The 15,296-nt window shown below is 36.1% G+C and overlaps 1 protein-coding gene across 7 annotated transcripts in view; it reads left to right on the top strand.

Moving 5' to 3' along the window:
• pcnx1 (pecanex 1) overlaps positions 1-15,296 on the top strand; it is a 68,636-nt gene that overhangs the window by 28,203 nt on the left and 25,137 nt on the right. For 3 of the 7 annotated variants that reach the window (XM_004917255.4, XM_004917251.4, XM_031890966.1), the window contains 12 exons: positions 2,522-2,763; positions 6,173-6,266; positions 7,769-7,826; positions 8,184-8,401; positions 8,825-8,978; positions 9,529-9,561; positions 10,336-10,507; positions 11,390-11,500; positions 12,026-12,117; positions 12,880-12,989; positions 13,412-13,517; positions 14,003-14,095. In XM_004917255.4, coding sequence (XP_004917312.2) covers positions 2,522-2,763; positions 6,173-6,266; positions 7,769-7,826; positions 8,184-8,401; positions 8,825-8,978; positions 9,529-9,561; positions 10,336-10,507; positions 11,390-11,500; positions 12,026-12,117; positions 12,880-12,989; positions 13,412-13,517; positions 14,003-14,095 — 1,483 coding nt within the window. The remainder of the gene's footprint in view (positions 1-2,521; positions 2,764-6,172; positions 6,267-7,768; positions 7,827-8,183; positions 8,402-8,824; positions 8,979-9,528; positions 9,562-10,335; positions 10,508-11,389; positions 11,501-12,025; positions 12,118-12,879; positions 12,990-13,411; positions 13,518-14,002; positions 14,096-15,296) is intronic. The other 4 variants (XM_004917253.4, XM_004917252.4, XM_012969001.3 and 1 more) reach the window with 4 other exon arrangements.

Genomic DNA, 15,296 nt, shown 5'->3' with positions numbered 1-15,296 from the left:
ATTTATTTTCTTAAAACAGGTTTACAAAATTGTATGGAAATATATTTAATATAGCACTGCTTTCATTTGCAGTGCTATTCATTAAAACAATACATTAATAGTATAGACTGGGAACAACATAATAATTAAATGATCAATATCATTAATAGGCTCGGACTGGCTTCATTGGCAAAAATATGAGATGATAGAATAAGTATTTGGAGAAAGAATTGGAGTGCATTTAGTTTACTGTTATTTTATTAGCATTTAACAAAGCTTTCCTACCTCTCCAATTGTAAAGTAAAGGTAAGCACATCTTTACTGCCTGTCCCAGTGATGAGAGCAGATAGCCCTATGCTAGCAGTGCTTTAGCATATCAAGTATTTGCCTCTCCTTAAGCCCATCATCTCTGCAACAGTACCCATGGCTGAATAGGTGTCCAATGGGAGCTGCATACAGGTAAGTAATGAAGGGTTTGGTGAGGAGCAGGGGTGCTCCCACCATGATGCTCAATATTTGCTAGAGGTATATAGTTCTAAGCTTTATAAGGTAGAGTTGCTTACCCAAGTGGAACGATGGTCCGGGTGCTCATGCCCCAGACCCTCAGCAAAGGGAGCCAGTGGGAAACGATTCTATAGAGATAGGCAGGCACTCCGGAGTTCCAATAGAGTTGAAATAACGCTCAAGTATAAAGTAAATTCATTAATCATAGGCTTCCAGCCTATGATTAAGTGCCAAGCAAGGTACAAAACGCGCAAGGCTACTTAGCATATATGTGTACTTGTTAATAAATACCACAATGAATTTACTTTATACTTGAGTGCTCCCACCATGAGGCTAGTTTAAAAAAAAAAAAAAAATTAGTTTCGGAAGGCAGAAGCCCATCAAAAGCACTTCCTGGTTACATAGAAGGAGAAGGAAGGTCTCAATAACTTGAATGTGCCAAATGTTAAAGAAACAGTAACACCAAAAAATGAAAGTGTATAAAAATAATTAATATATTATGTACTATTGCCCTGCACTGGTAAAAGTTGTGTGTTTGCTTCATAAACACTACTACAGTTTATATAAATACCCTGCTGTGTAGCCATGGGGGCAGCCATTTAAATTGAAAAAAGGAGAAAAGGCACAGGTTACTAAGCAGATAACAGATAAGTAGCATAGATTCCCATTGTATTCTTCACTGTTATCTGTTTTCTTCTTATGTAACCTGTGCCTTTTCTCCTTTTTTCAATTTAAATGGCTGCCCCCGTGGCTACACAGCAGCTATTTCTATTAACTACAGTAGTGTTCCTGAAGCAAACACGCAACTTTTACCAGCGCAGGGCAACAGTACATTATATTTTAATTATTTTAAAACATTTTTATTTTTTAGTGTTACTGTTCCTTTAAGCACATCCCAGTGCTTGTGATCACCTACCTTATATCCCAGGCTGGTGTTTCTGTTAGCAGAAAACTTTACCAACCCAGGGTACTTCTCAGCAAGCACCGCAGAGCAATCCTCTTCTGCTTCTTTATCTTCAAGTCCCCAGGGCAGATACATGAGCAGTAGCGTGTAAAAGCCAGCTCTTTGTTAAAGTTCAGCTTTTTCATCATGCATGTGCACCCGGCGCAAAAAGCAGGAAGAGGATTGCTCTGCAGTGATCGCTGAAGAGTACCCTGGCCGGTGACACTGCTTAGGACCACCGTCCTTGAATATCAGATAAGAGATTACAATCACTGATTGAGAATTTCCTTCTCCTTTTTAAGAGACAAAATTAAGTTTTTTTTTTTAAAGTTCTTCTATTTCAGCTTTTCTAGTATAGAGTATGCAACATAAGTGAGGGCAAAATCACCTGGGCTATAGGAGGCAAGGAGATTAATACTAGGAAACTTTTTTTTTTTTAAGTGATACTGAAATGTTCCTGTAAAAGTCTAGAACTTGTCAAAAATGATATTAAAATGTTAATATTTTGTTTAAATAGCATTGTATCTAGTTTATTTAAAAGATTAACAACTGTAATTTACTATAATAAAGGGCCCGAATACTTTGGTGGCTGAGAACACTCCAAGTAGCCTATGCTTTTTTTTTTTTTTTTTTTTTTTTAAATAGTTTTCTACTTAAATTGAGCACATCCTAACTGGACGAAAAGTTAATGGTGACGTCCCTCCGATTCTTCATTTTTGATACCTTATCTTCCTTTCTTCTTAAGCTGGCTATATGCAGAAGATTTAAACTGTTGATTCTGCCCCTCCAGAGTCTGAAGCTTATCTGCCTGTGTATGAGCACTAATTGCCTTTTCTGGCCGAAAATGGGCCAGATGTCTATCGGGCAGGTGTGAAATTTCTGACTGAAGGATGCATCCATATGTTAATGTGGTCCTCTGCTGACAGGCCTGTGCAGGCTCTCATTATGATTCCGTTTTTGGCCTGATAATAAGTGTAGGCGTTTACTATCTTAACAGATGAAATAAATTATTTGTAGATCATAATAGTAATACTTTTATAAAAATTGTAGCAGTTATAATTTTCTTTAATGGTCCCTTTAACTTTTATTTTGTAGCCTTCAAGATGGTCATCAAGGCCAGCAGTCATCAACCCAGGTCAAAGTACAGTCCCGCCCCCCTTCCCAGGCTGCAGTGCTCAGCGCTAGCGCCTCCTTGCTGGTGAGAAATGGGAGTGTCCACTTAGAAGCGTCTCATGACAATGCATCTGCCGTAGGCAGTAGCAGTTTGCACGATGAACTTGGTATGCAGGCCTTATGTAACCTTGGTGACATGGAAGTTTTAATGCAGCACATTTTGGGTAATAATGCAGTTCAATTATCTTTAATTTGAGAATCATTTTTGAATATGGAGCTTTTATGCCAGTTATAATAACATTTGTAACAGTCCTGATCATGGTGGGAAAAGGGCTTTTCTTCGTTAGTTTCTCTTTAAACTGGCGGTAATGTTGAGCTATATGGCATACTTATCAAAGGGTAAAAATAGTTTGCCAGAGGGAACTCCAACTCTCTTCACTTCACTTTCCCCGTTATATATCTATATATCTATATATATATATATATATATATATCTATATATATATATATATATATATATATATATATATATATATCTAAAACAATCCTATACAAATCACTACAGAGCTTTGTATTTTACTGTGGTGAACTTTTTGCCATTTGATATATATATACTGTTGTGTGTTAACAATTACTGTACATCTTTTATCCATTTTTTTATTTCATGGATTATGCTGTCATTATTGTGATCAGAGTAACCCACTGGCATAACTATAGAGGAAGCAGACTATGTGGTTGTGTGCGGGACAGGGAAGCTGGACTGCAGGGTCTGCTTACTCTATAGTTGTAAAGAAATCCCCCCCCCCCGCCCCTTCTACCTGCAGTTGGTAAGCCAGTGGGGTAGGGGTAACTGTGCACCAGGTCCCTCTGAAAAATTTTTGGGGACGCCCCTTCATTACTATATACATTTTGTCTTTTGGCAGTTAATGAACTGTACAGTTTAGGTAATGTTTTATGTTTTTAAATGCCATTAAATGTATGCATGTCTGTATTTGCTTGACACGTTTATTCTTTCATGCCGCTAGTACTGTAACATTTCTGTTGTATTATTTAGATCTGTAATTTAATATATTTTTTATTGACTTTGAGCAGTATTTGAAAAACTAAAATTGAAAACCCTTTATTACACAAGGTCAAGCAACTTAAGCAAAAAGTAGAGTTCATTTAGTGTGCCAGCTTGAAAGTCTCATCATATACTGGCATCCATCTCTAAAAACAAAACCTTAAATTACAGTATTCTCTGTTGGATTTATTCTTTTTGAACTTTTCATGTTCTTTTGATAATGTCATTCAGATTATTGCCACTGTGAACAAAATTGTTCAGGGTTGTATCCGAAAGGGAAAAAAGAGTAAATGCTGTAAACTTGTTGCAAATGAGTATTCACACTTGTATATGCCGCCTTGTTGGTCTGGATGCAGTGAGCATTGGTAGACCATTAAAGTAAATAGCCTTAATGCAAGAAACCTTCTTTTTAGCAATTCTTGTGTGATAATTTAAGTGATAAAAATTATGTTGGTGCCATATAAAATTCAAGAGTGCAGGTATAACTTTTGATGTTAATATAAAATGCCTTTATACATCTTTCTATCTTATCATCATTCTTTCTATGAATAATAAATATGCATCTCATTAACTGGAATATGGCCAAGTGGTACTATGTCTTCAGTACTGCAGTGTGTATCACAGTGTGGGTGTGTTATATCCTGGCTTTTTGTCAGAGACTGTAACCTTAATTCCTGAACCAACTAAGCCTAATTTGTTTTGTTATACCCTATTATATTTACTGTAAAAATGCAGTAATCTGGCCAACAGCATATAATAAAATGTAAGCTTACAATATGAGGTAATGTGCTAATAACTCTGCAAGCTATAACGTTTGTTGTTGTATAATTGTAATTGCTCATAACTTTTTAACGGCCATTGTTGGTGCCAATTAGTACTGGTAAGTTACAAGAATAAGTTTTGTAATGTTTTGTCTGAGGGAATAAAACTTGCCATACATAGGCCTATATCTCATGGCAGCTAGTGTAGACTAAATAATAGCCAAAATAATACCCCTTCCAACAGTATCTAGTTAAGGCTCAAACGGATCTCAGTTGGGCTGGATGAAAAATCTTGTCTAGTATGGGGAATATGGGAAAGTGGCCGTGGCCTGCACAGTGCATTCAGTTTGTTGGCCTGGGTACTAAACAATAGTTTAGGCGAGTTTGGCCAAACCTTTCTTTGAATGATTGGATGTTAGCATGTATGGCCAGCATAGATTATTTATAACAAATATAAGTGTCTTGATGTAATTGAAAAAGAAAACCGGAAGTGATATACAAGAATTCAAACTGCACAGCTTTACAAATTAAATAAGGGCTTAACAATTAACTTTATAACTATAACTTAGCCTGAACGTTAAAGCACAGTGTGTGTCTTTTGTAAGCATGATTTACTTCCTTTATGATTTCCTGAGTATCTGACCGCTAAATAGTTCAGGTATAGTGCTGTTTACAGAGTACATGCCATTTGGTAGCTACTATTTATGTGGCTACAGATATACAGAGAATAAATGACCTGTGCTTACAAGGAGCTGTACTTTTAATGCTTGACTGTCTTGGTAGCTTTAGTTTTAATTGTGTTTCTTTACTGGCTTGCTCTCCTCTGTATGGCCACTTGCAGGGAGGGAATGCTTTTCGCTTCTCATGGTCTCAAGTGCATGTATAGCATTCTGTGGGTTCATAGCCTAAAATAACTAAATGTAAATTCTCCATGTAAATACACTAGTTGTAAACTCTGATTTCTTAAAGTTGCAGAAATACAAAAAAATGATAGTGTTTTAAACTAATTACAATATTATGTACTGTGGCCCTGCACACTGGTGTTTGCTTTAGAAACTGTACTGTAGTTTGTATAAATAAGCTGCTGTGTAGCCATGGGGGTGGCCATGTAAGCTGGAAAAAAGCAGAGAAGATACATTTTACATAGAAGATAACAGATAACCTCTGTAGAATACAATGGTGTTTTTTAATCTTTTAAGTAACCTGTGCCTTTTCTCTTTTCCAGCTTAACTGGCTGCCCCCATGTATGTACAGCAGGGTATTTATATAAACTATAGTAGAGTTTCTGAAACAAACACAGGACTTTTACCAGTGCAGGGTAGCTGTATATTTTATTTTAATTAATTGGATACATTTTCATTTTTTGGTGTTACTGTTTCTTTAAGCCATTGTTGCAGATATTTTTATATAACGGTAACCTAGGAATTGAACCCATGGCCTAGAGCAGCATCTAGACTAGACTGGCAGCCAGAATATCTTGTATATAGATATTAATATATATATATATATAATATATATATATATAATATATATATATATATATAATATATATATATATATATATATATAATATATATATATATATATATATATATATATATATATATATATATATATTTTGCCTGATTTGTCTTTTGCAGTATTTAAGGAAAATGAGATGCAAGGATAATTGCTCACTACTTAGTAACATTAAATACAATTTTCTAAAGTTTGTGCTTGTTGATGGTTGTGTTTATAAAATAAAAGCATTTGAAGATTACTGGTTAATTTTTATATTTTTTTTCCTTTTTATTTTTCTTTTTTTACTAGGTAAATTTACCCCATCTCTATATGAGACTGGAGGTTGTGACATGTCACTTGTAAACTTTGAGCCAGCTGCAAGAAGGACGTCTAATAATCTTTGGTTGGTTTTACTTTCTTTCTGGTCTCCTGTTAAGTGTTTGTTAGCTATGAGAATGGCAGATCTTGCCTGTATATGTAGAGCAATCAAATATATGAGTATTATTGCTTTTCTATATTGGAAGGTATTTTAACACACAGAACAAAATTAGATTAAAAGAAACAGTAGAAAGCATGGGACCATTTTGGGATCCTTTTATTATTCTGCTCACAGTGGATTTTCACAAAATCTAACCCGTGTTTTTCTGCACACACGAGGCGATAGAGGGGACTGTACTCCTAAAGTGATACCTGCAACTCGTAATAAAAGTGTAGAAGCACCCTTTATGTAATAAATTTTTGTGTGGTTTCTCTAATTTGGTGTGGGCTGTATGTATGTTTTGAACCAAAAGGGCACTGCCACATATTCACTTGAAAAGGGAAGTTTAAAAAAAAAAAAAAAAATCACAATAGGTTGCCCTACTGCAGCCAAAATCAACAATTCACCACAGTAATTTTGTTGGCCAATTACTTACTGAGAATTACACTCACTTACTGAGAATAACCAATCTAAGAACGGTTTAAGATGTATATTGTGTGTCATTAATATTCTGTGCAGTTGGCTATTGCTCAAATTCATTTGAACTCAACATGATGAGTTCAATAAATTGGGGTTAAACATACTTTTTGTCCTTTTAATTAATAAATATCTGTGGTTATTGCTGTTTGTTGCAATAAGCAATAAAATTAAACCACTTCACTTTTTTAGCTCCCTGTCAGACAGTCTTTTGTATGATGAGCTGCTCCTCACCTCACAGCCAACCCTGTTTATAGGGGAGTTGAGTTCAATAAAAACAACACTAACTCTGATGTTATAGGCTATGTTTCAGTCCAAGAAGATGTTGAATGGGTAAACAATATGTTAGGCTACCACACTGAGCTTTACCGGGCCAGTTTGGCCTAATATAGTAAAACTGGTCTGTGTGATGGCACACGGGGTGCTTTGTTGCCTGCAATAAATTTTTGCTACCATGGGTGACAGAACATCCCTTATTACCTTCTCACCCGCTAACATTGAAATCTCCGGGGCTAAAACACATGGCACGAGTACTTCAGAAAGCCAAAATACTGTGTATGTTTCTCCAGGCACAATTTTAGTGTTAGCTGGTGAAAAAGCATTTGTTGTAGATTAGTCACCTGCAGTAGAAGAACTTTTTCTTTGGTGAAATATATCTTGGTGTGCCATTGCCCTAAGCAGATTTTGATACTAAACTACTGGATGACAGGTTTGACTTTGAGAATGTTTTGCTTAAGTTTACCAGAGTGAAAGAAAAAAAACTAAATATTGGCAAGTGGTAGTGTTGAGAAGGTGTATTACTTTCTTTTTTTTTTTAACTTTAAATAAGTTATATAAGGAGTTTGTCCCCTCAGGCTGTCTTCTGTTGAAGTACAGTTTACTTCTGTAGTTTTTAGTTATTTCAATCAGAGTTCATGAAATTAATGTTCTAACTATTTCTTTTTCTACAGTGACACAGATTCCCATGTATCAAGTTCTACCTCAGTTCGATTCTACCCACATGATCTAGTAAGAAGTTTTTTCCTAATTTCTTCATTTTCTCTATTTGCGTCAGTTTCACAAAGTCTTACACATAATTGTAATTTATTTTAGCAATGCTTTATAACATGCATCGATCATTTAATAATTTATATATGAAAAAATGCAGGTAAAAGCTATAATCTAATCCAAAACTATCAAACTTGAGGCCCACAGGCCTGTACCCCTCCAGTGCATTATGACCCTTAGCTTGCCCATTGTTATCATAAACTCTTTTGAATGATAACGTTTAAAATTATTCTGTCCTTTAAATATAATTCCATTGTATAAATTGAATGTGGATTAACAATATGCTTAGTGAAGTGTCTCCCATTAACTCTCTGGTAGCTCTCTCTTCCCCAGATCCGATTAAACAGGCTGCTAACCATAGATACAGATCTGTTAGAGCAGCAGGATATTGATCTAAGCCCTGACCTGCAGGACCAGATGCAACCACAGGAACAGGCTGCCCAAAAAGTAAAACACTACTACCGGTTTTGGATTCTCCCAAAGCTGTGGGTCGGCATCAACTTTGACAGGCTTACACTCTTAGCCTTGTTCGATAGGTAAGTACATTTTGACTACATTTTGAACTACAAAAAGACAATACACATGACATAATAAATACCCACGATTAAACAAACAAAAAAAAAGTGACACACGAACAATTTATGGAGAAAAAAAAAAAATCTATATATATATTCCCAGCATACATATAGTTATATGCTCTTGAAATATATTGTAGTCATTCACAAAGCCCACAATTTACAGCAATATTTGAGTGCTTAAGGTACCTTTATCAAGCCAAGGGCAAAAGGATATCAATACATATCTCATGATGTCAGTTTATTGAAGAATAACAGAGGCATCAAAGGTTACTCTCAAAGTTTATTACACACAGGTTGCCTGATAACAAAAAGTATAGTTTTTATTGCAAATATACATATAGTTCGTGTTCTTTAATTGACACTTCCCTTTCAATTCTTTAGGAACCGCGAGGTCCTAGAAAATGTGCTGTCTGTCATTCTCGCCATTCTAGTTGCCTTTTTGGGCTCTGTTCTTCTCATAGAAGGCTTCTTTAAAGATATCTGGGTCTTCCAGTTTTGTCTTGTTATAGCCAGCTGTCAATACTCTCTCCTTAAGGTAAGTATTTTGATATTCTGCAACTAATTCTCAGATTTTCATTTTAATTGTGGACCTGCTTCATGAGGCTTCTTAGGTGGCAAAATACTGAAAATTAAACTAAAAAAAAAATGTACACAGGCATATATGAATATACGTGTGTGTATATAAATTTAAATGTGTATAAACACGCACACACACACACAAAAACACATATTAAGATTTAATTAACACAGCCTTACAGTCATAGGATCAGGCAAGCGCTCCTGTGGTCAGTTCAGTTGAGGTCAAAAACAATGTTTATTTCACATTATTAAAAATCACAAACGCGCTTGTCCCATCACATGTTGTAAATATTTATAGCATTGCACATTTCCACACAATGCCCCGACTTTAAACATAAAGCTAGAAACAGCTATTTAAAAAGGATGATTGCATTTTATATTTTTGGGATAGTAGAATGCAAATAATGTCAACCTTATCATTGGGTGGAGTTAAATAAACTCCAATAGCAGGCTTAATGCATCTGTCTTCTATACAGTGAGTTAACTGTTGCATATTTATGTTTTAGAGTGTTCAACCAGATTCTTCTTCCCCAAGACATGTAAGTGACTGCATTAAGTGCTATATTTGTTTTTTCATGAGGTACCTTTACCAAATATGTTTTTTCTTTAAATAAATGCTAGTTCTCATTGTGCATTTTTTAAACAACTTGGGGTTAACATAACGTGTGGCATTTACCTCTTTAGGTCTGGTGAGTGGGCATACTTATGGTGGAGGCGTTTTTTTTTTATTTTCATTTGCTTTGTACACTTTTTTTATTACGGTAATTAGTGTGTTGCACTTCACGCTTTGAGAACATTGATTTCTTTAAACATATTGTACTATATTGTGTTATTTGCATTTTCCTTTTTATGCATTTCCTCCATTATTTATCATTTGATTCAAAGCCCAATCAGAAGGGTATAACCAAGAGGGAGCTGCAAGCAAAATATTTCATTTATTAAGAATTTCATTAGAGGGAGACCGGGTACAGCGCTGGGTACATTATACATGGTATTTATATCTGTTAGGTCTCCATGTTAATAACTGTGGGGTCAAGTGTCTGGTTGTATTTTCACTTTACTACTGGAGGTTTTAGTGTTGGGTGTTAAATGCAAAAGAGTTTCTTTGTAATGCAGTTTTGGTGTTTTGATTGTCTTTTTTTTTTTTTTTAATAAGAATTCTTTTAGAAATTGCATTCCTGTTGAATCAGATCTGTATCAGTTCTATGCCAGTAGGGGCACAGTTGAAGCCACAGTTTACAAATGGATTCATGTGGCCTTTCTAGAAGGTAAAACATTGATTTATTTTAATCTGGTGGGTTTTTTATTTCCAGGGCCATAATCGTATCATTGCCTATAGTAGGCCCGTTTACTTCTGTGCCTGTTGCGGCCTTATTTGGTTATTGGATTATGGAAGCAAAAACATGTCTACCACCAAATACAAACTATATGGAATGGCCTTCACCAATCCTCTGCTTCTAGTGTCAGCCAGGGACTTAGTCATTGGTGAGTTTTCTGTTTGTCAGTTTTTCAGTTCTTATTATATATTCTTCTCCAATTATATACCATTTTACCGAGCAACATGTACTATAGATTATCTTTGAATAAACCATAATGGGTATTTTGCCGTCAGTTTAACTCTTCCAGTATATCATAGAATGTACTATTAGTAACACTTCAGTTGGTCATTATGATTTATAGGTTTTAATTATTTACCTTCCTCTTCTGCCTCTTTCCAGCTTTCATATGGGCAGCAAAAAACTATTGCTGTGTGATGCTGTAATTCTGTTGCTGTTACGTATTATTTGTCTACTCTACTTTTATTTTTGAGTCCATTTATTCAAGCTACTGCCTCTTTGCTGGGGAAAGTTGGACCCTAACAACCACATTACTGTAGAGCTTCTGTGCACAGATAATCCCCTTACATAATTTACTTCAGCTGACAGAACAGTCACAACAGAGATGGATAGTAGAGTGTTGTATAATGGCAATCAATTATCTACCTGGCAGGGACCAAACATGGAGTTGCTTTAGTTTTACTGTTTGCCCTGTTTAGCTTAAAAATAACAAAAAAACATATATTTTTAGTTACCAAAACAGTAGGCAAAATAAGTTCCTCATAAGCCACATTTATTAAAGTCATAAGGCATCATGTTGAATTGTACCTTTTAGTTTTGCATAGGTAGCTCTTTCTTTAGGAAACATTTGTATCCCCTTAAGGGTTGTAGAACATTCTACCTTTTTCTACCTTTTTTCTAGGGGTCCATTCTAAGCCATAAAACTTTGTTTTGTTTTGGTTTTTTTAATATCTTTCTGAGTAATAAATCTCTAAAATGCTTGAAGCAGTAAGATTACTTTATCTTGATTTATTGATTTCATTTTCCCTAGTCTTCACACTCTGTTTCCCAGTCGTGTTCTTTATTGGTCTCCTGCCTCAGGTGAACACATTCGTCATGTACCTGTGTGAGCAAGTAGATATACATGTGTTTGGTGGAAATGGTGAGTGCAGATATTTCTTTACTTTGACAAAAAAATATTTTTTAATTTGCAAGTGAAAAGTTTGATGTTTAACCTTTGCCTGCCTGGGTAGCACAGAGCAAAAATGAACCAATAAATTCTACGTCATTGCATTCAGGTTCTGGCATCATAGTATTTGCAATGTACAGCGGCAAGTGGTCAAATAAAATAGATATACTGTAACTCCAAGTGTGATTCCAAGTTAATGAGTGTAACTGTATTCTTTTCTCTAGAAATTGTACATTAGTAAGCGGTGTGGTTGATTTTCCCATGTGTATAGTATGTTTTGGCAATACCAAAAAAGTAGTGGATGCCCAGAAAAAAGTTTATCCTCCACCTCATTTTCATATTTTAGGCTGTACAAAATACTGGCTATTCCATTGCATTTCTTCAAAGTCACACATAACTGTAGTTGCAACATATTTTGCAACAATGTAAGCTAATAATAATGTTAATATTTGTGAAAATGAATTGGCTACCAACAAAGTGTTTCCTTTATATTTTTAGCTACCACCAGCTTGCTTGCAGCAATTTACAGCTTTATCCGTAGCATTGTGGCCATAGCTTTACTCTACGGGCTGTGTTACGGTGCTCTTAAGGTAAGTAATTTTGCACATATGTATATTATATCGCACATGTAGTTAGTGGGGAAAGGGATATGGTGATGTATTTATGATAGACAACAACAAGAGGTCCTCTGCGCTCACCCATTATCAATATATATAGGACTTTAAGACATTCTGTGCATTAAGCTACCAGGGGTTGTTTGTCTATATATTGCAATATACTTCACACTGGCCAACTACATCAGTCATCCCTGTGTCTTACACTCACTTATCTGAGTCATTAAGAATTCTACTGCTTCAAAATACATAACAAAGGGACTGAGTTTTACCTGCAACTTGTTTGCTTTTAAGGTTAAAAACCCCAAATGGATGCCCTTTTAGTGCCCATTGGAATCACCTGACTGTAGCTGGAAAGGGTGGGAGCTACAAAATGGAGCTGGCCAGTGCTCCTGTATAAACTATTGCAAAAAAAGGATGTTATGCTCACCATTTTGAGGCTGTGACTACAAAGATCCTATAGTTGTTGTCTATATGAAATTTGTGGTCCATTGCACCCTGCCTAATGGTTTAAAATTTAGTTGTGAGTGCAACTTTTGCTGTAGTTTATACAGGAGCATCTCTAGCATTTCTGCGTGAGAAAGAGTTGTTTCACCATTAGTCTCTTGTCATGGGTCTTGCATCTTTATTAATAATGGGTTGATAGGAGAGGCGTTTTCAAGCTATTGGAGTAGGTTAAGGGTGCTGCAAATTGTACTGAAACCTGTTATGACCCTGCATTTTTTATATATTTTATAGGATCCATGGGATGCACAACACATTCCTGTATTATTCTCTATTTTCTGTGGTGTTCTTGTGGCAGTTTCATACCATCTCAGCCGACAGAGCAGCGATCCCTCTGTCCTCATGTAAGTGGAATCAATGAGGAGCCTTGTGCTTTGCCCAAAGTCGATAAATAACTTGTGCACCAGTGCACTTCATCATATCCCACCTATGAAATCATTGCCAGTGTCTCTGCTTTCATGCAAAGTATATTTTCTGTGAAACTTACACTCTGTACTTGCAAAACTTCAAGCATTGCATTGTTTGCGCTAAAACAATTATACACAACATAACTGGTACAATGCGAACATTGCAATGCAAATGATAATCACTGTATACTAGTTTAGGAAAAATATATGAAATGTATATCTTTTCTTTTTGTTCCCATATCGCTGGCTGTCTGTTTTAATGATGTTTAAATGGTGGCTAACTCTTAATGAAGTAAACTTGCTCTGCTGACACAATGTATACCTCTGCATTTAATGAGCATGTATTTGCTTCTTCCCAGCTCACTGGTGCAATCAAAGATTTTTCCAAACAGCGAGGATACAAATCCTGAAGACCCACTATCAGAAGTGAAAGACCCTCTTCCAGAAAAACTGAGAAGCTCTGTTGTAAGTTATTACATGTTACTAGCTGGTCAGAATCCAAGATTTAATGCAACCTTAAAGTTCTTTAGATGTTCTGAGATGTATTCCTAGTCATTTTTGGATATTCTATTCTGTCTGTGGTCTTAGCATTATCAAGCAAACCATAGGATGCCAAAATAATACCTCTGTTTTTACATGAGGGTTTGTTACAGATAAGACTTCTAATTATATAGCCACAGATATGTTGTAGATTATATTTTCAGCCTTTCGTGTTTTGTAATAATTCTTTTATGATGTGGTACTGACTATAAATTTCAAGCATGGATGTGTAAAGGGTATGTTTTATCAATGTTCCCTTTTTTCCCGAAGTGGAAGTTAAACTCTGTACTTTTGTGTAATAGCTTTTATTTAAAACAAATTGCGAAGTTGTGAAGTTCCTGTAAATGTTAAACAAATATATGGAAACTACAAGAAATCGATAATGAAGATTTTTCTTTTGTTTTCCTTAGAATGAACGACTTCAGTCAGACGTAGTAGTCTGTGTCGTTATTGCAGTGTTGTACTTTGCAATTCATGTCAGCACCGTATTTACTGCATTACAGGTCAGTTTTTTCTCTTGCCATTCTTTAATAAATGTATTTATTCGCAGTTTTTACAGCAAGTACAGCAACCATGTATTTTGCACTGGGGTAACAAAGTAGCATAGTAAGTTAGGTTGAAAAAGACACACGTCCAAGTTTAACCTTAATGCCTATATATAGCCTGCCTATCTGCTAGTTGATCCAGGAAAGGCAAAAAAAACCTTCTTAAGCCTCTCTAATTTGCCACAGAGGGGAAAAAAATCCTTCCTGACTCCAAGATGGCAATTGGAGCAGTTCCTGGATCAACTTGTACGAAGAGCTATTGCCCATAACCCTGTATTTCCTCACTTGCTAAAAAGCCATCCAACCCTTAACTGAGGGTTTTGCACCCCTGTATATTGATGCTCTGCATCAGTGCCATCAGGCAGCTACCAGGTCAGCTGTTAGGGCCTTGGCATTTTAGGCAGTGCTGTATAACATGGGATGTAAAAAAAAAAAAAAAAAAAAACTTTCTAGTTAACTAGTTTTCTTGCTACTGTAATTGTTTTGACAATTTGAACTCTTGTTTGCATAGCTTATTTGTATATTATTATTTAAGTCCTAGTTGCAACTCATATTTTGTTAGATCCAGCAAAATAGTATATCGGCCCTTGGGAATCCTGCCTAGAAAGGCACATTTATCCTATAAATTGATATTTGTATGTGAAATTGAGTTGACCGTTTAGATCAGTGCTGTCCAACTTCTGCGGTGCCGAGGGCCGGAATTTCTCTCGCATACATGGTGGAGGGCCGCTAATGAAAGCCAGTTGTGGCCACTCCCCCATTTTAAACCACACCCATTTTATCACAATGGTCACTGCAGGGATATCAACCATCATTCATATGTTAAAGAATTAAATTGTCATATTAAGACACACCCTTAAATCCATATGCCTCCTCCTCCCCTGTGGATAGCACAGCAACCCCCAGCATATAATTACACACCTTAGGGACCATTTAATGGCTATTTCCAACTGCTAACAAACTCCCAGAACAAACCCCTGCCAGGTTCACCTCCCACAGCATAGGGTAGGCAAAGTATGGCACACACAGGCAGCACTCTGCCTGTCCTATGCTGCCTGTGTGTGCCATACTCTGCCTGTCCTATGCTGCCTGTGGGTGCCATACTCTCCCTGCCCTATGCTGTCTGTGGGTGCCATACCCTCCCTGCCCTATGCTGCCT

Source organism: Xenopus tropicalis, chromosome 8 (assembly GCF_000004195.4).
Source record: "Xenopus tropicalis strain Nigerian chromosome 8, UCB_Xtro_10.0, whole genome shotgun sequence".
NCBI lineage: Eukaryota > Metazoa > Chordata > Amphibia > Anura > Pipidae > Xenopus > Xenopus tropicalis.
This window is presented reverse-complemented; position numbering and strand designations above follow the sequence as displayed.